Raw genomic sequence first — 24,962 nt, forward strand, 5'->3', positions numbered from 1 at the left:
GAGTCCGAACGGATTTCCCTGATAAATTGTTGTGTTTCAGCTGAAATGTGACAAAGATTAGGATTTAGAGAAATGACATGTGTCAGATACTTGGATCTACTCAACTATGTCAGACTTGAAGAAAAAATAATCCCTCTTCCTTTTGTTTAGTAAGCTAAGACATGATAACACTTCTTTCTTCTGTTGTAACCAGGTTCAAATATGCGATTAAAACACATTGTTTACAACCCGGGGGAACCTTGAAAACAGGTTTTGTAAAAGAAACCAGATACAAAAAAGACACATATTGTATGATTTCATGTATATGAATCCATAAAGATGAAAAGTAGATTAAAAGTTGCCAGAGAATGGAGAAGAAATGTTGATGGGTATTAAGTTTCTATGGGGCTGATGAAAATACCCTGCAATTAGATATGATGGATGCAGTATTCTGGATACACTAAAAAATCACTGAATTAAATAATTCAGATTATGTGAATGTATCGCAATAAACCTGTTATGAAGAAAAGGAAAAAGCCATTGCTGTTATTCTAGTAAATACTCCATAAAAATAATTTTATTAAAGTACAATTTAATGAACAAATTTATACATTCAATGTGGTTATCCCATTTTATAACCATACAGTGATTATGTCTCTTAAAGTTACAATGAGCTTGAAGACAGTCCTGCACAGTCCCGTTGCCTCACATGAGGTCTCAGAACCATAAATTCATTAGGCATGAAAGCTCACCAGTAAATTATCATGAAACCTGAATTTTCATGGGGAACATAGGTAAAGGAAAGGTCTGAGAGGGCAAGAGAAGGAGGAAGGGAGGAAACTATATATGAGGGCAGCTTTATAAACATCATAGAAGCTCACTGTTCCAGTGTCATAACCCAGAAACACCCCAACCCGACCCAGAGGCCTTTGCACACACTGAGCTAAGGGTGGGGAGTTGGTGGAGAGACGATAACCATTGCTCCCCTTTAAAGAAAATAGCAAAAACGCATCCTCAGAATCAATAATAATACTGGTATCTTGTGCCCAGGAATCTTTGCAGACTCCCAGAACCCAGCTGGAGGAGTGTGTCACATCCACTTCCCAGTAATGCCTGCCCGAGGTGAAGGCCTGAGCTCCCCATGCAGCAAAGCTCTCCGCTGTCTGGAGCTCCCAGGGTGCACTGGGACGGTCATCTCCAAATATCACACTTCTCAGGTCCTCAGAAAGGCAGATATAGCAACTGGCCATTTCCATACTCAGAGGATTGTCCACTGCAAAAAGAAACAAAGATCAGATCAGCAAGTGCCCTGAGAGGCAGAGGATTTCTGCCCAATTAGTCACTTCATTTGCTTCTCCTTCAAGAAAATATGGAATAAAAAGAGCAAAGAGAGTTCAGACTCACGAATCTGTGAAGATCAAGGCTTATGACCACCCCTACAACACACAATATTCCTTCTCATAGAAAAAAACCTGGCCATATCACTGTGTGAAGCAGTGATTTAATGTGTACCTTTGAATAGTTTGTTTCAGGACACACCTAAAACTTTCTTTTTCCTTAGTAGAAATCTCCTCTTGTGTTGTCTTGAATACCGTCAATAAACAGACATGCATTTGCTAGGATGCAGGTATTTATTAAGATATAAACTGTTCTGGATTACTCTAAGGTATCAAGACAAGTCCCCAACTCTAGGGAGATGGAAGGTGAGAAAAGACAGAGGAAAGAGGGAGAAAGAGAGGGAAACTTATAGTACTCTAAAAGAGCCAGCCATTCTGAAATCATATACAGTCATGGACCACATATATGATGGTGGTCCCCTAAGATTATTGTACTGTATTTTACTGTACCTTTTCTTTGTTTTGATATGTTTAGTTACACAAGTACTTGCCATTGTGTTACAATTGAATGGTACTCAGTACAGTAACATACTATAGAAGTTTGTAGCCTAGGAGCAATACACAGTACCACACAGCCTAGGTGCAGTAGGCTATGCCATCTAGGTTTGTATAAGCACACTCTATGCTATTTGTAAAGAAAAGAAACTGACTAATGATGCATTTCCTAGAACTTATTCCTGTCATTAAAGGACACATGTTTCTAAAGAATGTCTCCTCTGTTCCTAAGACTCAGTAGATCATTCCCTGTAAACTAGACTTTTTCCCCTAAAGGTGAATGGATGTGTAGGATTTACTATAACAACAGGAGGGAGATCTTAGACTGACATGTGCATTTTAACAAACCAGGTCTGTCCATGATGTTCATGCTCTGTGTTCTTCCATTACATCATTATTTTGGAAACACACACTTGATATTTTCAGAACTCCACCCAATAAATTCACAAAGCAAGGAAAAAATCACAATATAGATTTTAGATAATGGGCCCCAATAGAGGATTTCAACTTAAAGAAAGTGGACCAAAAATGTTTTTGCATTACGCTTTTAATAACAGTAAAATGAAGTTATATTAGAATAGACAAAACTTAGAAGACAGTAAAGTAAAGTTGATTTGCTTCAACTGAGAAGGGCTCCCCAGCACATGGAGTTCCCAGACTTGCAGTCGGGTCCCTGGCTCACCCCTGCTCATCTGTGGCCAGTGAGAAAGAGAGGCCTGACAGGGAAAGAGAAGGAGCCATCAGGGTACTTCCATATGAGGGAACTCTTGGCAACATTCAAAAAGCTCACACTTCCACTCTCCAAATCAAGAAACACACCAACCCGGCCCAGAGGTTTCTCCACATAGTGAGGAACCATCGGGGAGGTGGTGAAGAGAGTGTAGTGATTATCCTCCTTCACACATAAAAGAAGAAATATGTCCTTAGACTGCAGCAAGGTGCCATTCTTCCTTATCCAGGAATCTTTACAGACTCCTACAGCCCAGTCCGTAGAGTCGTCTACATCCATCTCCCAGTAATGCTTCCCAGAGGTGAAGGCCTGGACTCCCCTCATAGCAAAGCAGTTAGATCCATTAGAATTCAAAGATGCATCTTCATAATGAGGTCTAAGTATCAAGCTTCTTACATCATCAAACAGCCTGATATTGTGATGGTTTATTTCATTATGGAAGGAAATCTCCACTGTGAAAAGAAGAGAACAGTCTAGTCACAATCAGTTTTTCATTGAAATACAGGAGATGGGAGCACTGACATGGAGTCTCAGTGGAAAACAACAGGTGAAATTGCTATAAAAATTTCTGCCTGGAAAAGCACTGAATTCAAAGGCTTCCAGAATATTTGCAGAAGTAAGTACCTAACCCAAGGAAAACAATTCCTAAAAACTCAGGAACTACAAAGGGGAAGGAGGCGATGCCTACTTTGGTTGGCAGCTTTTCCTGACACCTGAAGAACTGGAAGCCTGTGCATGCAGCCAAGTCCACCACAACACAAGTTACCTCCACTGCCCTTTCTCTTTCGGGGCAGAGAAGTGGGGGACCAGAGCATTTCTTAGCTCTAAATAGGACATTAGCACCTTGCCAGGGATATTGTACTCTGCCAGTTCAGCCAGCAAGTTGATACTTAAGATGAAGAGAAAATCTGAATATACATTATTGGAAGTGACTTCCTTCTAAGCATTATCTGGCTTTTATGCCTGATTCAGGCCTAGTCATCATTTTCCTGTTGGACTAACTGTGGTCTATCACGGAGTTCTGTATAAAGCCTCATTAACCACCCAATCACTTTATTGTTGTTCATAAGTTCTCAGTTTTTATGTTTACCTATAGAGAATCATTCATGTCTTTTTAATTATTCCAGTTAGGCTGGGCGCGGTGGCTCAGGCCTGTAATCCCAGCACTCTGGGAGGCTGAGGCCGGTGGATCCTTTGAGCTCAGGAGTTTGAGACCAGAGTGAGCAAGAGCAAGACCTCTGTCTCTAATAAAAGTAGAAGGAAATTAGCTGGACAACTAAAAATAAATAAAAAAAATTAGCCGAGCATGGTGATGCATGCCTGTAGTCCCAGCTACTTGGGAGGCTGAGGCAGAAGGATTGCTTGAGCCCAGGAGTTTGGGATTGCTGTGAGCTAGGTTGATGCCAGGGCACTCTAGCCTGGGCAACAAAATGAAACTCTGTCTAAAAAAATAAAATAAAATAAAATAACAAATTAAAAAATTTATATCAATTCAAGTGAACATTACTACAAATTCAATTACTATGAACCTTTAACTGGAATATATTTAAAAATAAAAGGCTAGCAATTCTACCACAATAATTCACTGCACTTAATTTGAATGGGCACTGCCCTGAGTTAATAATCAGTTCTGTATGACTCAAGGAACTCTTAGTGTATCAGAGAATGGTTCTATGTTCCATGGAGTCTTTTTGTGTGTGTGGGTTTCTTTTTTCTACCCGGTTTGTTACTGGGCTGAATCTCATTACCTTTCACCAACTTTCATTTAGTTATGTCCACATGATGCTAGTACAACTGTGACTATAGAAGCCTATTCACAGGCTGTTCTCCTCTCAATGACAGATCATTGCAGGGGGACAGCTGGCCCATAGGAAACCATTGTTGAAGACACTGCAAGGTGGTCCCTCCGATGGGCTGACACTCACCTCGGAAGCAGTTGAGCCTGTCCAGCAGTCCGGTGATGGGCACTGCACTGAGCTCTGGCTTCACAGGCGGGGGCAGGTGCTTGTGCATGGACTCACTCCTGCAAGGAGGCAGGTTCAGTCAGTTAATCTGTCCGATGTCCGTGTTTAAGTAATAACAGATTCCAACTGGGACTGCTCCATCAAATCCCGTTTCTGACATTGCAGTGTACACAATCCTGGGATGGACTGGGGCTTTTTTAGGAAATCTTTCTTAGTCTTCTGTTTCCACCCTTGCCTCAAAAGAATTACTTGCCTCTTTCTGCTACTATCTGTAACTGGGTGGCTTGTTTAGCTCTGTATGTTTGTGACTCTGAATCCTAAAAACACAGGCCACTGTATTCTAGTAACATCTCTACTCAGCCCTTCAACACATAACCCCTGAGTCACAGGAGAGGGAAGAGGGACACTAACTTGTGATACAAAGGCATAGAAAAAATGTCAAACATAGCACACAAACACACTCACGGACATGCACTCACACACCAGTGATTTAATTTGTTAAAAAATTATGTTTTCACTTTGTGAGAAAACACTAGACCTGTGTAACAGCCCTCCCTGGTGCCCCTGCTCATACTGAAGGTGAAACGTACCTTGTCAGTATATCTCCGAAATCCTATAAAGAAAAAAAGGAAAGTTTAGACAACTTCAGATATTAGTTATTCTTCCCATCCAGGCTTTAGGGCATGGGAAAGTTTAGAAAAGTATCAAACCTATCACCTCAAACTTCCTTATATTAATAAATGCATTTTTTTCTCTAGGTATTATTTTCCCAGTGAAACACAGTGACAGAATCTAAATTCTTGACAGATTCAGAACCCTGAGTTGGAATGAAGAGAAAGACATCAGCAGTGACTGCATTGCTGCAAAACACCAGCCTCTGCAACTGGTCTTTCCCAGGGCTTGTCCCAAAGAGCAGGGAGCCTCAAATTAAGGGCATTTCACACCTAGGACTTCCAAAAAGGAGGAGGAAGTAGATGTCAGCTTTTCCCAAATTTCTATTCATTGCCCAATGGAGACAAAAATTAAATTTCCATGAGAACTTGTTCTCTCCGGGTTTTTAGAGAAGTCAACTGGGTAAGGCAGACTTTAGAAGGAAATATTTCTTGGGGAATTTACTTGCACAGTTCCATAAATCTTAGCGTTAATGATACATTACCAGGTACAGTTTCTGTCTATTATACTTAAGTGGGAAAGACCCTCAGCATAGATGCCAGAGATGAAGAAAAATGTCTTTGGTACTGAAGAATTAGTGAAGGGCAGAGATGTAAATAGCAGCTAAGATAAAATCTTTCAGTTCTTACCTGGAGCAGCTCCACATCTGGTTTCTGGCACATTTCCACCAGTGTCCTATACATTTCTTTTAGTTGTTTCCTCTTTTCATCCTTTTTGGCTGCACTTGTATTAAGTTGCTGAAAAATCTCTTGGCTTTCCTTTCTCAGTCTCTCTATATGTTGTTTCTCTTCCTCTTGGAGAGCTGGAGGCAGCTTCCTATACTCTTCCCTGATGATCCTTTCCCGTAGAGACACATAGCCCTGCAGGGACAGGGGTTTCTCAGATCACATACACAGGCCAGCTCAGCCTCCTCCACTTAAACTTCATCAATTTCTCTCTGAATCACGTTCTCTACTAATCAGCTACATGCACCCTAATTCTCGTCCTCCCATTTCTTAGAACCCACACATTCATCCAGCTCCTTCCTTCACTTATTTTTCGTTCTTTCTTAAAAACATGAAGAGATAAACCAGCCCTTCCTTCAACATTCATCTAATTCATAAATTCCTGAAAAACTGATGCATTTCAGGCTTAAAATATTTTATATGTATCCTCACAGACCTGAAATACCACCTGAAAACAACTGAAGTTTCTGATTGATTGTTAAATCATTGTACCTAATATATCTGATCTTTGTTACTAAATGAGTCTCTAGTCTCAAACCTCCTTAATTGACAGTCTCAACAATCAGTCTTAGCAGAAAAACTGTCCATACGTTATATTCAGGATAGAAAGCCCTCACACAAAGGGTATCTTAGGAAAATGTTCCGCCAAGCCCTCAAACTGACTTCTATCCTGCTTTCTTTCTTCCTGCGATCTAAGGTCACAGGCACCATAGTGCCCTGTCATTCTAAGAACACTAATCCCCGTGCCATTGTGTCAATCTTCCCAATATTTATCTGTTCATTCTCTCACTCCCCCTAGTCTTTCCCTGCAATTTTCCTCAGCTTTTCACCATGTTCAGTTTTCTCCTACTCAAACCTGCAGCATCAGGTGGCCCCCGTGCTGTCCCTGAGTTCACCCTCATAGACACACTTCTTAAAGGACTGTTCACACCCCCTTTCTTCCCTCTGCCCATCACTGAGTTCAGCATTATGAAATGCCTTCAGCCCCAATTATATACCCTTTAATTTATACAGTTCACCTCATACAGAAATCTCTGCCTGAAATAACCATAGATTTCAAACACTTGTACTTCAGCATTCAGATGATATTAAATTTATCTGGAGAATCATTTCCTGAACACCTGAACAATTATTTTAAAAAATTTGAATTGTTTCTCCTGTGAATACACATATCACAGAATCTTGTGTCTTAGGAAAATTTCAGTTCAAGTACTTAAAGGATATTTTCTAGCCTGTTGGTCTCAAACTGGTTGTCAGGGAGCAATGTTCTCCATACTCACCATCCACGGGAGGATTAGCATCTTTTCCTCATGTAGATTTCTATGATTTTCTTGGATCTTTCTCCATAAAGAACTCATCTGCTTTAAAATCTTCTCCTGCAAAGGAACAATACATTTGAGCAGCAGAGAAGGAAATACCATAGATTTCAGACCCTGACCGGTGTAGAGAGGCAAGGGATGTTACACAGAAGTACATTAAAGAGGGTGGGACAGTCAAATGTTGTACTGCTTGTCCTTGATCATAATTATCAATTCTGAGAGATTTCAGAATGTGGAATAATGCAGGAAACTGGCAAGAAGATTTCATGTAATGTGGCTCATTTTCAGTGAAGCATCCTGCTTCAGAACTTGCCTCTCCTGATGCCAGTGCCCGGCTTTTGCAGTGTACTGACTTTCCATTTATGTGCCCAGTATTTTAATTATGTTTCCAAAATAAGTCTCTGAGTGCTTGTAGTTTCGGTAACTTTACTGTGCCTTAAGCATGATACAATATATTAATACTCAAAAAAGAAAAATGACCATTAATTTAATCACCCTCCCTTTGGGTACAGATTCCATGAAGGCAGGTACACTTGCATACTGTTCACAATTTCATCATTCATACCTAAAGTAGTATCTGAAACTCCGTGAAGAGTGGAGTGACCATCCTCATGATCCTCAGCTTCCTTCCAGTCTCTTAACTCTACTACCTACCCATTGTGAATGTGCTCTCAGAGGCATCACTTACCCGGTGGTCCTCAGCTGCCACTTCAGTTGGACAGTGTCTGTGAGCCCCATGGTCCTGGGAGTTAGAGCAGAGCAAACACAGCAGGCTCTTGTCCACTTCACAGAACATCTTCTTCTTCTCCTTGTGGGTCCCACACATTTGCTCCTCAGAGCACAGGAATTGCAAGAGGCTGGCTTTTTTAGCAATGGACACTAGATTCTTGAGAACAATATTGGTTTTGAAGTCTTTCTGCTGTGATGGCTTCCTACACTCTGGGCAAGATCCATGAGTCTGGGCTTCTTCCCAGAAGAGGCAGAGGCAGGGCCTGCAAAAGCTGTGGCCACAGCCTATGGTGACTGGGTCTAAAAGGTAGTTGAGGCAGACGGGACAGGTGAGTTCTGTCTGGAAGACTTGTGTGATTTCTGAGTCCATTTTCCTGAGAGAAGAAAATCAGAAGAATTTAATCTTCTGCCTTGGAGAGACAAATATCTAAGTAATTTTGAATCAGGTTGTGATTTAAAAATATTTTTCACTTTGGAGCACAAGAGTCGTCCGTTTACAGATGACAGTGATAGAATACTAAGACAAAAAGAAAGATCACGCGCTGTAGAGTGATCTGTATGTGGTCTTATCAACACACATCCACCTCCCCAAACTCCTTTTTCCTGTGTAAAAGAACTTCAGATATTGGGAGGTGTTAGCATCCTCCAAATTGCTTGGGCTTCAAAGATTTAGCCAACGTGCATATCCGAGGGGTGAGCGCTGAGTGGTCTGGAATTCAGTCACACTGTTACCTGCCAGAGATTGGTTTAGGGAAGGGCAGCTAATGAAACTTATCCACTCATTGTTTTTTTTTTTTTTTAATTATTACAATCATCTTAATCTGACTTTTCTGAAAGCATGCTTTTTGTCAGTGATGAAGCAGAACTATTCGTACCTCTGACCAAAATTAAAATGAGTTCGGTTTCCATCTCTAAAATAACCCTGGCAATCCAAGCAACTATTGTTCTCTAAGCAGCTATGTGAATTCAATCAACAAGCATTTTCTGGTTATGGTTACTACTCCAGGAATTTTTTGTCCTTTTGACATATAGCGGTTAATACAACATCTTTATGAGAGAGACAAAAGTTAAAACAAAACAGTTGATAAAATGCAGAAATGTACAAAAGGACATTATCTGTATGTCTTCTGTCTGTCACTATGATCCAGAAAATGTTTTGATTGCAACCATTGACAAAAATGCATGAAAAATGTGCATATGCAAGAGTTACTCACAAAATCAAATGTTCCCCCTTAATATCTTTTGTTATCTCAAACCACCACTCAGAATCAATTTCTAAATACAAAACTGTTACTAGAATTTAAGTTTGTAAAACTTCATATAAAATCTTTCTATAGAAATATTCAGTTAATCCTTCAACCACAAGGATGGAACTGCCATGCTCCACTACACATGGGTTTTTTCAACCAAACACGGATCCAAAACACTGTATTCATGGTAGAAGGAACCCCGGTATATGGAGGCCCAACTTTTGATGTACTCAAGTTCTGCCCTGAGAACAGTGTGGGACCAGGGAGAAGGGCACCCGGAACGAATCCTCTGCCTGCAGCAAGGCACAACTGCGCTGAGCTTTTACAGTTTTGCTCCCCTGTGCTTTTTATCAACACTCCCGAATTAAAAAATAAAAGGAAAAAAATTAAGGAGAAGAGCATAGCATTATTTTCTACTGCTTTTGAAAGTATTTTCAAAAATCGAGTCCTCATTTCCACACTATAACGATATCCTGTCCCTCTCTGACTTTTCTACATGCTTGCCAGTGAGGCTTTTCTGCAGGACCACTCATTTTTCCTTTCTTTACATAAGACTGAGGTTTCTGTAGAGATATTTACAAACACTCAAGAATAAGTTTTCACGAAATCATTCCATGATTTATCCACTTACATACAGCTAAATATTCCCTTTACTGTGCATACATTACTATGTGTATGGTAGAATGCAATATATTTATGCAACTAAACTATGGTAAAATACCCAAAACTCCTTTATAGAATCCACCCTAAATAAAAAATTACAGAACTTTGTACATAGAAACTACGTTCTGGGTCTTTATAATGTAAAGAAACAAGGAATATATCAAGTTATAGACCAAAATGGATCCTTAAATTAATTCCTAAAATATGTAGCAAGAGAGATGACCTAATAGTTTGTAAACAGGTTAAAAGAAATTAAGTGACTTTTAAAACATGGCAAATGGATCATTTCTTTAAAAAGCTCATAGTTTACGGATATATTAAAGTTCAGACAATTGTTTTTTTTTCCTTGTGGGGGGGCAGGGGAAGGAGCAGAAACTCCACTTCTGTTAATTGTGTACTCACGTGAAAAATATATGAAGGTTTTCACCAATGTTTGCTGTAGAAGTAATAATATGAAGTCAGTTCAGGGACCAGGACCTCAAAGTGTGGTGGTGGTAGGTTTCAGAAGTCTCCTCAGTGAGCTCCAAAGACACTCTGTGAGTTCTGGAGAGGAATGAGCTGGGCTCCTGGAGTGTCTGTCCTTTTATGAGTCCCTGAAGACCACACCCACCTCTTTCCAGTGATAGCATTTGGGTGGTCTTGAGGTGGGTGTGAGTGTAGATGATTAAGTTTCTTCAAAACAGGAAAGTGTTGATTTAACACCTTTGACTAATCCCTATTAACCTTCACAAACATTATCTCATCAACAGCCACTAATTTCATAGCAAATAAACTGATGCAGACTTTATATCAAAATTTGGGGGGATTAAAGACATTTACTTTTATTTTATTTTATTTATTTATTTATTTGACATAGAGACTTGCTCTGTCACCCTGGGTAGAGTGCAGTGGCCTCATGATGGCTCACTGCAACCTCAAACTCCTGGGCTCGAAGGATCCTCCTGCCTCAGCCTCCAGAGTAACTGGGACTACAGGCACATGCCTCCATGCCTGGGTAGTTTTTGTATTTTTAGTAGAGAGGGCCACTCACTCTTGCTCAGGCTGATATCTAAATCCTGACCTCAAGCCATAGTCCCACCTAATCCTCCCAGAGTGCTAAGATAACAGGCGTGAGATTCAAACAATTTTACTTTTAACTTAAAAAAAGGTAGAGGATTTTATCAGTTAATCATTTCAGCAAATGTTTTTGAAAACTTTGAAATATATTGTCTAATGTTTAATTATATTCTGTCATGTAGGGGTGATTTATATTATTTATTGCTTTATTTTTATATTTTAATGTAAGCATTTAATGTAAGAACACTGTTGTCTCACACTCCAGAATGGGGGCCTCATGCAGAACACAGAATTCTCTCCTATATGCCCTGATGCTGCCCAAGCCAGCTCTGGAGCAACAGCAGAAAAAAGCCAGGAAGTGCCACATCAGGGACCCCTGGGTTAGGGTAGCATAAAACATGCTGAACTCAGGTAAATTGGAATTTATTTCCACTTGAGAAAGTAATGATGTCAAGGTTACAACTCAATATATTTATTCCACTGCCTAGGTGCCATGTGGGACCCTTGAGAAAAATCTTCTTCCTAGTTACCATTGGCTCAAGATATCCTTCATGCAGTCATGGAAAACCAAGCTGTGAATTCTGGAGAAGCATCTCAGACCCTGTGCGGACAGGAGTCCTTAGAGAACCACCTTGGCTATGCAGAGACCACTGGGCCCAGCAGCAGTCTGAGCTGGGTGAGAGACAGACCAAGGTCCTGAGGAGCATCAGGAACTTCCAGGGAGCAGGGAAGGAAGGAGATCTACATTCCAGGATTCCCCCTATATCGCTAGAAGAAGCTCAGCAGCCACAAGGCCAGTATTCCTTTGCCTGATTCCTCTGGGATCAGGGAGTTTCTCATCCAGGGATAGGAAAGGAGATGGCATTTGGTTCTACAGGCAGACGGCAGCGACTCAGCAAGAAGGTGTCCCTGTGAGAAGGTGACCCAGTCAAGCTGAAGCCTATGTTCACTGGGCCTGGTGTGGGTAAAGCAGAGTATATATTAATCCTTCTAGGAACCACAAGCTCCCCAGATTCTCATGAGTCTATCACCAGTGCACAGAACCCCTTACATGGAGGAGGAGTGGGCCCAGGGAATTCTGGAAGAAGGGAAGTGAGAAACTAGTAGTTACAGGAGGAGACTTTTTCTTTCCAGGTCACTGGACAGAATATTCTCTCTTCTTAACTTCAGAAATAAGCAATGGAGGGTCAGAGTGTTGCCTGTGGCCTGGCCCAAAGACAGTAGAATACATCTCTTTGGTCTCTATATATCAGTGATGTTTAATTTCACTACTGCAAAAAAGGTTTTGGTTCATTTCACATGGAGGCCCATCTACCTAGTGTGCTTAACTGACTGTACTTATTATGAGACTATACTTCTCATAAATAAGTCACTCTCGTCGTTTAGGCCAGCCTTCAGATTTCTCTACTCGCATTTATTCTCCTTCATATCAGAGCCTTCATGGCGGAGAATGAAAGGCAAGTATGGTGTGGGGAAAGGACACGTTTGGCTTAAGTTATTTTCAAACACTTCTCTCTTCCTCAAATAGCCACCTGTCTGGTTTTCTAGCCTCATTGAAGTATCTGCCCAAATATGACCTTCCACACTGTATCTTTTTTGATTACTGTATTTATTAATAAAATTCAATTTTGTCAAATTGTCAAAGATACTTTCCTTATTTCCCTTTTCTTCTCTATTTTTCTCCAAAGCCCGTATCACAATGTATCACACTATCAAAATTTTATCTTTTGACATCTGGATTGTCTGTCTCCCCCAACAACCTCATGAGAACCTTGGGTACAAGGAGTCTGTCTGTGTTTCTTATTTCTGTCTTGGCTGAGAACAGTTCCTAAGGCACAGTAGGCATTTGATATTTTAAAGAAAAAAATCATAAATTATATCCTTAAGGATATCTCCCTTAAAGAGTCAAGATGATTTTTAATATAAATAATACATAATAATATCTATCTTTGTGATTTGAAAGGGCCCATTTAGATTCCTTTTCTAGTGGTTAGGAGTGCCTTTAATATTGCTTGCTTCTACATTTGCATCAGGAAATCTTTATTTCTATGAGAATGTATATGTACTTTAATTTCATCACTTCTGTTAGTAGCTTCAAATTATGTTTTTAAATTTATAAATGTAAAATGCCGTTTCCTCAGTTATGCATTTAGGCCTCATCTTGAACTAACCTATGCTACATTTCCACCTATATCTCTCAGTGTAGTCTCCCTCACTATCTGTGTATTAAGTGATATGAACTTTGTGGAATCCCAACAGCCTCATGATTTCTTTAGTTCCTAGTCTCCACCTCTGAGAATGACCTACCTAATATTTCCATGAGTTTCCAATTTCAATTTGTTCTCCCCACCCCCGCAATTTGTTTTTTATCATCAAAATAATCTGAGAATTTCTTCCTAATCTTTCAGCTAATGTTCAACTTCTGTGGAACACTGTGTCTGTATCACCCACTAATTATTGTCTTCCATGGTGACGGGTCATTTTCTTATACCTTTTCAGGGTTTATATTGTTTCCCAGGTATTAAAATTTTTTATCTGGCTATTTTGATTGTTTTAAGAGATTCTAACAAAGGGACATGCTTCTCTGTTAAAATGGTTAGATGGACCCCTTCTCATATTGGTCAGCTACTCACAGAAGCCAACATACATGATTGTAGCTCAAGTTCTGATTGCATAATCACTATGTGTCCTAAGTTGGTGTTGAAGGACACAGAATCCTTTGCCTCTTTTTTATGTTCTATTGTTCTGGTTTCTCTCTTTAGATTATTTTCCTATTTATAGCCCACAGAGAACTCATTTGCTTCTGAAGATTCTGTCGCAAAGGAAGCACTAATGTGAGCATCAGAGAAATTGATACTGCAAATTTCACATCCCAAAACATGGAAAGGGACAAGGAATATGAGAAAAATCAGCACCAAAGTAGGCAAAAAGCCAGTGCATTTTGGCCGGGTGCGGTGGCTCACGCCTGTAATCCTAGCACTCTGGGAGGCCGAGGTGGGCGGATCGTTTGAGCTCAGGAGTTCGAGACCAGCCTGAGCAAGAGCGAGACCCCATCTCTACTAAAAATAGAAAGAAATTATATGGACAGCTAAAAATATATATAGAAAAAATTAGCCGGGCATGGTGGTGCATGCCTGTAGTCCCAGCTACTCGGGAGGCTGAGACAGGAGGATCGCTTGAGCTCAGGAGTTTGAGGTTGCTGTGAGCTAGGCTGATGCCACGGCACTCACTCTAGCCTGGGCAACAGAGTGAGACTCTGTCTCAAAAAAAAAAAAAAAAAAAAAGCCAGTGCATTTTCATTGTTAAGCCTAATCGTCAAATCTGGTGTCTTTTGGACTTTTACAAACACAGAATAAATTTATATAATTAGAAAGGATCTTCCATCCTGGAAGAAACTAACCTTTGAACTTTACGTTACCTGACCAAACTTCATATGTGACACTTTTCTCAATTTTAGTTGTCCTGGTGCTATTTCTTATCCCTCTCTGCAATGCTATTATTTTAGCTGTAAGACAGTATCTCTAAATAGACTTAATTTAATTAAGAGTTTTGCCATTTTGGATGTAGTGGGTAGTACTGTCATTGAAATTAATAGATTTGTCCATATTTGTCTTAAGCTGAATAATTACAAAATCAACCACAATCAACATCATCATCATCAACAACACAAGGTGTAAGATTTTAACCTGTAAAAATGTAAGTTTTATGAGACTGAGAATATCTTCAATAATGTATGCAAATAAATAATTTAGGCAAGTGTCTGATACATAGTGCTCAGTAAATAAATTCTGCTCTATTTGTTACATGAATTATCTTCCCTTTTTTTTTTTCACAATCTCTCTGGCAGGGATCAAGTTCAGACTTCTCTCACAGCCACGCCTTAGCTGGTATTCCTCAGCAGTCCAGTCTGCAAAACGTGTCTGTCAGCCACGCGCTCCTTAGACTTACAGCACAGCAAACACAGCAGGTGCTTAGCAACCTCATGGAAGTCCTTTGTTTTCCTGTTTATCCCATTTATTAATAATTGTTCTTCAGAGCTTGGAAAATGGTAGGGTCTTCCCCACTGACCAAGGAACACCTGCGTCTTCAACACAATGTGGTTTTAAAGTCCATTGGATGTGATGTTTCCCTACATACCAATAGAGCAAGGAAAACATTGAGCTTCCTCAGCAGATACAGAGACAGGACCTGCAAATCTGTGCCCATAGTCTACAGTTACTGCGTCTATGAAATAATTCATACAGATTGAGCAGGTGAATTCATTCTGGAAGGTATTGGAAGCCATGTTTCTGAGGAGAAAAGAAAAGAAAAATTTTGTTGTCTTGAGACTTGAAGTGTATTTTCAAAACTATCGATGATACAGGAAAACATGTGAATGACTTTCTTCCTGTTGGTACCAAGCTACTTCCTGCACAGAGCAGGACAGGTTATGGATCCCACAGGAAAGAAAGAAGACACTGAGGAACAACAAGAATACTCACACCTTTCCACTGTGATCTAGCTCCCTAGGACAACACCAGTTTTGTTTATTTACATTTCCTCCTCTAAATGGACATGACAATAAGTATTTCAGGTCCAATCCCCAGTCACAGACAGTGGGCCATGTTTCACCTGAAACAGCCATACGTAGCCCTTTGCTAGTGATCGGCTATATGGCCATTTGACTCTATTTGGCCAATAAGGTATCAGAGAAAAATTATTGGGAGGATTTTGTGAAAGGTTTCTTTGCTCAAGGAAAGAAACATTTAGAAGAGACATTGAACAGATTTTGAATGAGATGCATAGAATTGTCATTTTGTGACAATGATTAATAACATATTCAGGCAAGTGTTACCAATGTATGTAAAAACTAATGTATAAAAAAAGGACCTGCTCAAGGATCACTTGTCAGTGAGTTAAGTTTGTTGCTTTCAACCACCATCAAGTAATATGTTAAAAATATTTATTTAAGTTAAAATACAAACTATTGCTTCCTATAAATTGTGGCTAAATATTTTCTTTTATTGTTTCATTGTTTTTGTTTTGTTTTGTTTGTTTGTTTTGAGAAAGAGTATTGCTCTATTGCTCTGTAGCCTGGGCTAGAGGGCTGTGGCGTCAGCCTAGCTCTTAGTGACCTCAAACATTGGGCTAAAGTGATCCTCCTGCCTCAGCCTCCCAAGTAGCTGGGACTACAGGTGAGCACCATCATGCCTGGCTCATTTTTTCTATTTTTTAGTAGAGACAGAGGTCTCTCTCTTGCTCAGGGTGGTCTCAAATTCCTGACCTCAATGAATCCTCCTGCCTTGGCCTCCCAGAGTGCGAGGATTACAGGTATGAGCCACCTGGCCCAGCCTGTTTTTTCTTGTAATTATCTGGTTACTGTTATCTTCCCTAGTCCATGAAAACTTGAACAGGAGAGGATGCATATTTCCAAGGCAGGAAATTTATTGTTTGATCTAGAGAATATATGAGGTAAGCAATTGGTTTATTGCATAAGTATAAACACAGTTTTCGGATGCCTCTTTGAAAAATGAGTAGCAATGAGGTGAGGTGAGGACACTGACAGATATATTTGCAAAATAAAAGTTTGTGAGAGGGGATTTATAGACTTCTGATTGATGCCCATAAAATATTCCTTTATATGAAACATAAATCCATTTAATTCCAAAAGGCAAAGATGATAATTTTAAGGACGTGGGGATAGTGTAGATTATCTGTTACGTAGAAAGGTTTAGAAAGTTGCCATGAATTCATTATGAATATAATCATTTCAGGATTGATACCATTAATGATCACAATACTTAAATAAGAATAGCAAAAACTAATATTATTTTTAGACATTGGAATAACTTCTGTTATTTGGATGATCCATTTAATCTTCTTAGCAATACTATTACCTCACTTTCTATTCCTACAGACACTTTACAATCAGGGAACAATGTATATGATAATATTTCTGTACTCAGTGGTTCAGATTTAGCACATGATATAAAAAAGTAAAAAAGAAGAAAGGAAATTGTTATGGAGAAATGTGTGATGTACTATGGAAAGAGAAGACAGAATCACCTACTGCTTTACTTTTGGTTACACAAACATGCTATACACACAGGAGCACACTTAAGTCTCACAAACAAATTTAATTGTTAAAGTGGTCTGTCATATTTCATGAAGAATATTTTTTTTGCACACATTCTATCTTACTTTTTAACTGACAGGTAAAATTGTATGCATTTAATTTTTTTTGATGAAATTTCAACTAAACTTTGTACGGTTTGCTCAGTTCTTACCTACTGTCTCCATTTTGAAAATTTCAAAGCAAGTGAATTGCTCTTCTAGAGCACCCTGATGCATTCAAGAAATTAAAAATAACATAAAAGACCAACAATCTGCCCATAATTCAATCAGACTCATAATCTAGAATTCTTTATTCTGTGAAAAAATGTGCATCTCAAATCAAAAGATTGTCAGCAGCAAATGAAAGTGTGTTTTAAAATAAATGCACGTGGCTACAATATAGAGTTCTCATTTTCATGGTAGGTGAATGCTGACAGCCTTCCCATGTCTACAAATTCCTCATATTCAAGAGTACAAACTTTCTATAGCTCTATCAAGTATGAAAACCCTTTAAAATCCAAGTCTGAAAACTAACATCCAAGTTGAAAACTCAAGAGACAGCATTTTAAACACTCAACAATTAATGTTTCTTGAGTAATTCAATGCATTAAATAAAACATCATTTCATACAGAACTGTTACATAAATACATAGAAGAATATGTACATATTGATACCATAATATGAGCAGCTTGAAAGGCATGGAAAGATGCATTAGGAAATATGGCAAAATAATACAATTAGTATGTTTTTATTGCACCAGCTAAAAATCACAACTACTTGATAGCAGTTATCTTCTGATCCTTCACAGTAAACATGAATAATTAAGTCATACACAAACAATAGAAAAAAATTATTGCTAAAATATGTAGAAAGAAGAGATACGGCATCTATATTGCTAAAAACATCACTTAAGCAAATTAAATTTAACTGAGTTTCATTCAGCAAAGAAAGATTTGTGAATCAGGCAGCCCCCAAACCAGAAAATGTTTAGAGAGACTGTCGTCTTGTGGTTGGACAGGATGTATAGGCAGAAAAGGAAAAGTATAAAGGAAAAAACGGAAGTGAGCTACAGAAACAGCCTAATTGGTTATGGTTTGGCCACTGGTCTTATTTGAACATTCTTTGAACAGTTTGCCACATTTGATTGGCTTAAACTTGGTGATGAATACAAGAGTAGTTTATATAGTCTGTTTACCCATCTAGCTAGGGAGTAATTTACTAGGTGTGGAGAAAACTTTCGTTGAAGTTAAAATATATAAGGAGGCAGCTTTAGACTAAACATAATTTAACAAAATAATGGAATATATTTAAAGAAATAAAATCATTTCTACTACTAAACTCTTTCAGACAACCTAAGCAGACAGACACACGGATTAAAGATTCTATTATTATTTTTGTAAAGACAGATTCTCTCTCTGTTGCCTGCTCTACTAGAGTGCGATGATGTCAGCCTAGCTCACAGCAACTTCAAAGTCCTGTGCTCAAGAGATCCTCCTGCCTGAGTCTCCTGAGTAGCTGGGACTACAGGCCTGCGCCACCACGCACAGGCAATTTTTTCTATTTTTAGTTGTCCGGCTCATTTCTTTCTATTTTTAGTCGAAATGGTCCCGCTGTTGCTGAGGCTGGTCTCCAACTCCTGACCTCAAGCAACCCTCCAGCCTGAGCCTCCCAGTGATAGGATTACAGGGGTGAGCCTCCACGCCCAGCCCAAAGTTCCTATTTTGAATAGAAGAGAGCAGAAACTGCTTTTATGTATATTGCGTAATCACTACGGGATAATATTAATGGACTTTAACATTCCTTTTGAAGAAGTAATTCTGAGAAATTTTGTTCCGGGATTAGGTGCTCATCTCAAGACAGCTATAAACTTCACAAGTCTCCACAGCCCATCCAACTCCAAACAGGTTTTGGGAAGAACGAAGTAGCTGTTTACAGGATGATTTATGCTGCAGGGTTCCCCAAACTTTTTGGCACCAAGGACCAGATCCATAGAAGAAAATTTTTCCGTGGATGCGGGTGGGGTTTGGCGGGAGGCAGAGCTCAGGTGGTGACGCCAGGGATGGGGAGCTGCAGCAAAGCCAAAGCTTGCCTGGCTGCCACCTCTGCTGCTGGCCTCCTGCTGTGCGGCTCCCCCTCTGCCCCGCCCCCTTCCTAACCTCCACAGCAGGGGGCGATGGGGGATGTGGGCTGGTCACAACTTGGGGGCCTGGTCCCTAACAGACCTGGAGGGGACCACAGCTTTATAGAATCTCTAAAGACTACACTTATTCCCTCAAAGTAATTAAGTTACCAAGGCCTTACAAAGGTGTTCCTAGCTGAGGCACAGTGGCTCAGGTCTGTAATCCTAGCACCTTGGGAGGCCAAGGCAGCTGGATCACTTGAGCTCAGGAGTTCAGACCAGCCTGAGCAAGAGGGAGACTGCTCTCCACTTAAATAGAAAAAATTAACATTAGTAGAGATTGGTCTGCAAAACACTTGTACAAAATTAAACTCCCTCATCAAGAGTTAATGTGGATTTCTCCATACACCACCAAACCTTCATATTTATATTTTTTCAGTATTCATCTAAAGGTACTAACTTTTTATTTCATACTTTTTATTTATCTGATTGCCAATGTGTTTGACCATCTTTTTATATGTATTTCAAACTTTTTTTCCTGTGAACTAATTCCTCTGGACTCTTGTACTAGGAAGAGAGGGCTCTATTTGTTTGTCCTGTTAGTTTGCAAGTTATACATTCTGGACACTTATACTTTGTTGGTTTTGTGTATCATAGTATTTTCCTGGCAGTTCTCTTCTATTGTTGTGTCTTAGGTAAAGAAAGCCCTATTTTTTTCTAGGCAAATTAAATATTTGCCTAGAAATTTAAAAAATTGCATTATTTGGTATATGCTTTTTGTTTCTTTATTTAGAAATACCTTTGTGACATAAGGTCAAAAGAATATATTCCTAATATCCACTAAATATTAAATGGTGAATTTGCCTTTCACTTTGAACTAACTCAATGCATCTGAAGTTGTTTTTGTGGGTATCAGGTCAGAATCACAGCATATTAATTATGAAGTCCGTTCTTTTGACACCCATTTGCAATACCTGATTGATCAGTCATATCTCAGGAGAGTCTGAGCCTTTCTCTATAGTTGCTGGGGACTTCTTTCTCTGTCACTGCGCCAAGGGCCTATGGATGAATTGTAACAGCACCTTGAGACCATAGCATCTGCCACTGATATCTCAGAATACACATTTCATATTTCAACTCATAGAACACTGCTCTAACATTGCTGACATCCATATCAAGTAGAACATTTATATGCATAAAGCAAGCCCTTGGAATCCTCTCCTAATTCAATGGCATTTTCAGACAGGTAAACTATGCAAAAAAAGGCCAGGTATAGTGGCTGACACCTGTAATCTCAGCACTTTTGGAGGCTAAGGCAGAAGAATTCCTTGAGGACAGGAGTTCAAGACCAGCGTAGGGAAATATAGTGAGACTCCCATTGTTACCAACAAAAAAATATATAAATAAGGTTTGTACCCCTGTAATATTTTGAAATGTAAAGAAAAGCAAAAAATAGGTAAGAAATTTAAAAATGTCAGAAATTCATATTTGATTGCAATTTCTTCTCTGACTAATATTTGAGAAGGTAGATTGAACTCATTCCTTCTTTGGTCTGTTTACATCTGGATTGTTTTTTGACTACTATGGTTTTCCTATATTTTCTAAACTGAAGAAAGAAGGTTTTTCCTTTGTAATAGCATGTGAATGACTCAAAATATTAAAGACCATGTGTATGCTCCATGAAAAGATTCTATTATCCAAAGTGATTGACTTATTTTCTGAATCCCCAAAATTCTGGGTAAGAACTTAATCTCTCCTATTATATTTTTTTCACTAAGACATACTTAATCACTCCTACTGAATCAAATTGAGTGTAGTGACACTTTGGTTCTCAGGTGTCAGAAATGTACTGAAGCTTTGCATCTGTAAATCAGCTTAAATCAGTGTTTCTCAAATATTAGCATTCATTAGAATCCTCAGAAGGGTTTGTTAAACCACAGATTGCAGGCCCCACCCACTTAGTTTCTGATTCAGTAGGTCTTGGGTGTGGCCCGAAAATTTATATTTAAAACAAGTTCCAGGTGATACTGATGCTGGTGGAGCTGGAAGCAAACTGTGAGAACCACTAGCCTCAACCATTATTTGTTCCACATTGTCCCTAGCATTTTCTACCCAATGGGTTTACCCTGTCTTTAATGTTTAATAGCATTTAATGTTTTATAGAAGACTGCTTAATGTTTTATATCATTTCTTTTCATTACTGTTCTCTATGATTAACTGGAAACCATAGGAACCATGTTTTTTTCAGAAATAACATTCTATTCAGAAATGTAATTCAGTGAAGACACTGTATTTTATGTGACAAGGCAGAGACTATGGAGCAACAGGCTGTAAGCCAACATTGTTGAATAGAAAGCAGCTTTCATACTCATTTATTCACCCATCAAATGTTTGTTAAGTGCTCATTATGTCCTAGACATTATATGACCTACGGATAATATAGCCACAATGTGAGACACTTTCTATCTCTTTTGTAATTTATACTATCGGAAAGTAAGCAGCTATTCTGTGTTCACATCTAGAAAGGCTATCCTCTCCTGAGGGTCAATGGAGATTTCACTGTAAAATAAAATTTTTTCCCTAAAGGTGAACTGATGTATAGAATGTGCTAGACTGACAAGAAGGAGACAATATCAGACTGGTATATGTAATGTGGCTAACCAGGACGGTCCAGAATGTACCCATTGTGTTCAATAAATTGGAATCACACACCAGAGACTTTCAGAACCCCAGTAAGCTCACAAAGCAGGTGAACAAGCACAGTATATATTAGGTAATGGAACACAAGAGATCAGTTGAATTTAAAGAAAATAGACCAAACAAATTTTGCATTTCACACTGTTTTCTCATTTAATAACCATATAATGAGGTTACATTAAAGTAGAAAAACTTAGAAGACAGTAAAGTATGATTGATTTGCTTCAACTAAGAAGGGCTCCCCAGCACATGGAGTTCCCAGACTTGCAGTCGGGTCCCTGACCCCTCCCTGCTCATCAGTGGCCAGTGAGAAAGAGAGGCCTGACAGAGAAAGAGAAGGAGCCAGCAGGGTACTTCCATATGAGGGAACTCTTGGCAACATTCAAAAAGCTCACACTTCCACTCTCCAAATCAAGAAACACACCAACCCGGCCCAGAGGTTTCTCCACATAGTGCACAATCACTGGGGAGGTGGTCAAGAGGCTGCAGTGATGATCCTCCTTCACACATAAAAGAAGAAACACACTCTCAGATTCAAGCACTGTGCCAAGAGTGCTAATGCAGGAATCCTTATAGACTCCTACAGCCCAGTCCCAAGAGTCATTGACATCCAGCTCCCAATAATGTTTCCCAGAGGTAAAGGCCTGGGCTCCCCACTTAGCAAAAAAGATAGACCTGCCAGAATTCAAAGATGCATCTTGATTGTCAGATCTAAACCTGAAGTTTCTCACACTGTCAAACAGGTTGTGATCGGTTACTGCAGTATTGAAGGAAATCTGCACTGTGGAAAGAAGACAATATTTCAGTCAAAATCTATTTTGAAAATAAATTATCTATGAGATAAGAAAGTCCACCTGGATAGTAAGTGGAAAAATGGGCCAGACCACAAAGGCACTTCTGGCTGAAAAAATATCAGATTCATGTGCTACCCATAAACCTTTAGCAGAAAGAAGAACCTAATCACAATGGGGCAAAATTCCTTAAAATTTAGAGATTATGAAGAGGGAGGCCATGACTACTTCTCTCTGGTTACTTCTCATAGCAGATGAAAAACTGGGGACCTGTGTATAGCTGTAATTCCACAGCGATAAAACTTACCTTCATTTCCCTTCCTGGAGTGGGAAAAGGAGAGGATTCTTAGACCAAATGAAATGGTGATCGCTTTGTCAGTGTTATTCTATGCTACTTGCTGTATACTTAAAAAAAAACCTAAATATGCTCTTGTGAAAGTGTCTTCCTACTAGGAATTTTATGCCTTTTATGCTTGGTTTTATCTAATGGTTTTTTCTAAAGTCTAATCTTCCTCTGCCTGCTGGGCTACCCTCTAGGTATAGTTGTGCAATGGAGCTCTAGGTCCTGCCTCGTGAATCACCAACTTTATTTTTGTTGTTCATAAAATACTACTGTCTGTCTGCATTTAGTTATTTAGTTTATTCATGAATTTTCTGATAATATCAATTGAAATGCACATTATTAAACATTCAATAAATATGAAATTTTAAAGGAAATATATTTTAAATGAAACATCTTATCACCATCACTAAATGCATTTATTAATAATTAGAAATTGGGAAGTTCTGAATAAATTTGCAATTCTGCAGGACTCATTGAACTGAAAAACTCTCTAGGAATGATTCCAGTTCTCAAGGAGCCCTGTTTCTCAGTGTTCCTTTTTTCTCATATGTTTTCACCAGCTATCTTGTCTCTTGTCCACATTAGTATAAACAAATATGACTATAAATATCGATCCTACTGACAGGATTGTTTTCTCTCCTAAATGAAAGGTCAGTAAAGAAAGAAACAGTGGCTACAGAAAAGCACTACCGAATTGGACGTTACCGATTCCCAGTCATACCGCAGGCTGACACTTACCTCCGAAGTGGCGGTGTCTGTACATCAGTCCAGTGATGGGTCTGGCACTGAGCTCTGGATGGACAGGCTGGGGCATGCGCAGCTGCACTGACCCACTCCTGGAAAAGGAAGGACTCAGTTAATATTTTGGGTGCCAAACACTTTGTCATAGTTCTTAAGAAAAGACATAGGAGTCCACTTGATCAAGGCTTGTGGGGCTTGCCTCTGGGTCATGGTATTTTAAAATTAAAAAAAGAAAAAAGACATAAATATTAAACGGAAAATGCTTCATCAAAAATTTCTTCTGAAATCATAGTTGCCTCCACAAACCTCTTATAGGCTTCTACCATTCATGGGGAATCTCTCTTACTGTCTCGTGGCCTAACTGCTTCCACTTCCCGATTCTCGGAGGCACTTGCTTTTAACTACTACTTGGGAAATTCTAGTTCTTGCACCTCAAGATATTTATGATTTTGAATCCTAAAAACATAGATAGCTGCCTTTAGCAACTTCTGCCTTGAGCTCCTCAACACATACCTCTGAGCCCCCAGACAGGGGATCAACACTAACTTTGGGTAGAGAAACACAGGAAATCATATTCAATACCATACACAAATATGTCGATGCATAAAGAATGTAATGCTATATTAAAATATATATTAACAATAGCCTGACTTTGTTAGAAACACCTTGATCTCTTTCATAACCCTCATGGTACCCTAGTGTCCACTAAAGGCCAAACTTACCTCATCAAAAGGTCTCCCAAATCCTGTGAAGAAAAAAAATGAAAACTTAGAATTCTTCAGACATTGGGTGTTGTGCCAATCCAGTCTTTGGGTTTGACAAAGTTAAGAAAATTACCAATCACAACCATTCACTAAACCTTCTAATCATCTGGCTTACCTTTTCCTCTCTAAAGGATAAGCCCAGTACAACCTGTTGATGGACTCCAAACTCTTGATAAATTCAGAACCCTGAGGGTGAATGAGGAGAGAGGACATGGTAGGAACCACAGCCACCATGTCTTCCTGGAACCATCAACTGTCTGCCAAGTGCTCTTTCTAGGGGTTTTCCCTGAAGGCTAAGGGGTTCCAAATAAGGGCAATTCAATCTAGGACCTCCTCAGAGAATGAGTAAGACAATGTGACCATGTCCCAAATATTTCCATATTGTCCATTACAGACAAAAATGGAATGCCCAACTTGTTTGTTTCTGTTTATTA

The 24,962-nt window shown here is 39.2% G+C and overlaps 2 protein-coding genes across 2 annotated transcripts; both read right to left on the bottom strand.

Moving 5' to 3' along the window:
- Positions 1-758: 758 nt before the first annotated feature.
- On the bottom strand, positions 759-2,241 carry LOC138384812 (tripartite motif-containing protein 64C-like). The gene is made up of 2 exons (XM_069470480.1): positions 2,220-2,241; positions 759-1,252 (listed from the first exon to the last, which is right to left on the bottom strand). The coding sequence occupies exons 1-2, from the start codon at positions 2,239-2,241 to the stop codon at positions 759-761; spliced, it is 516 nt and encodes a 171-aa protein (XP_069326581.1).
- A 318-nt stretch (positions 2,242-2,559) lies between these two features.
- LOC138383936 (tripartite motif-containing protein 43-like) lies at positions 2,560-8,380 on the bottom strand. The gene is made up of 6 exons (XM_069469082.1): positions 7,970-8,380; positions 7,243-7,338; positions 5,867-6,097; positions 5,156-5,178; positions 4,527-4,624; positions 2,560-3,053 (listed from the first exon to the last, which is right to left on the bottom strand). Exons 1-6 carry the CDS (start codon positions 8,378-8,380, stop codon positions 2,560-2,562), a joined length of 1,353 nt encoding a protein of 450 aa, XP_069325183.1.
- Positions 8,381-24,962: the final 16,582 nt, after the last annotated feature.

This window comes from Eulemur rufifrons, chromosome 6 (genome assembly GCF_041146395.1).
Source record: "Eulemur rufifrons isolate Redbay chromosome 6, OSU_ERuf_1, whole genome shotgun sequence".
NCBI lineage: Eukaryota > Metazoa > Chordata > Mammalia > Primates > Lemuridae > Eulemur > Eulemur rufifrons.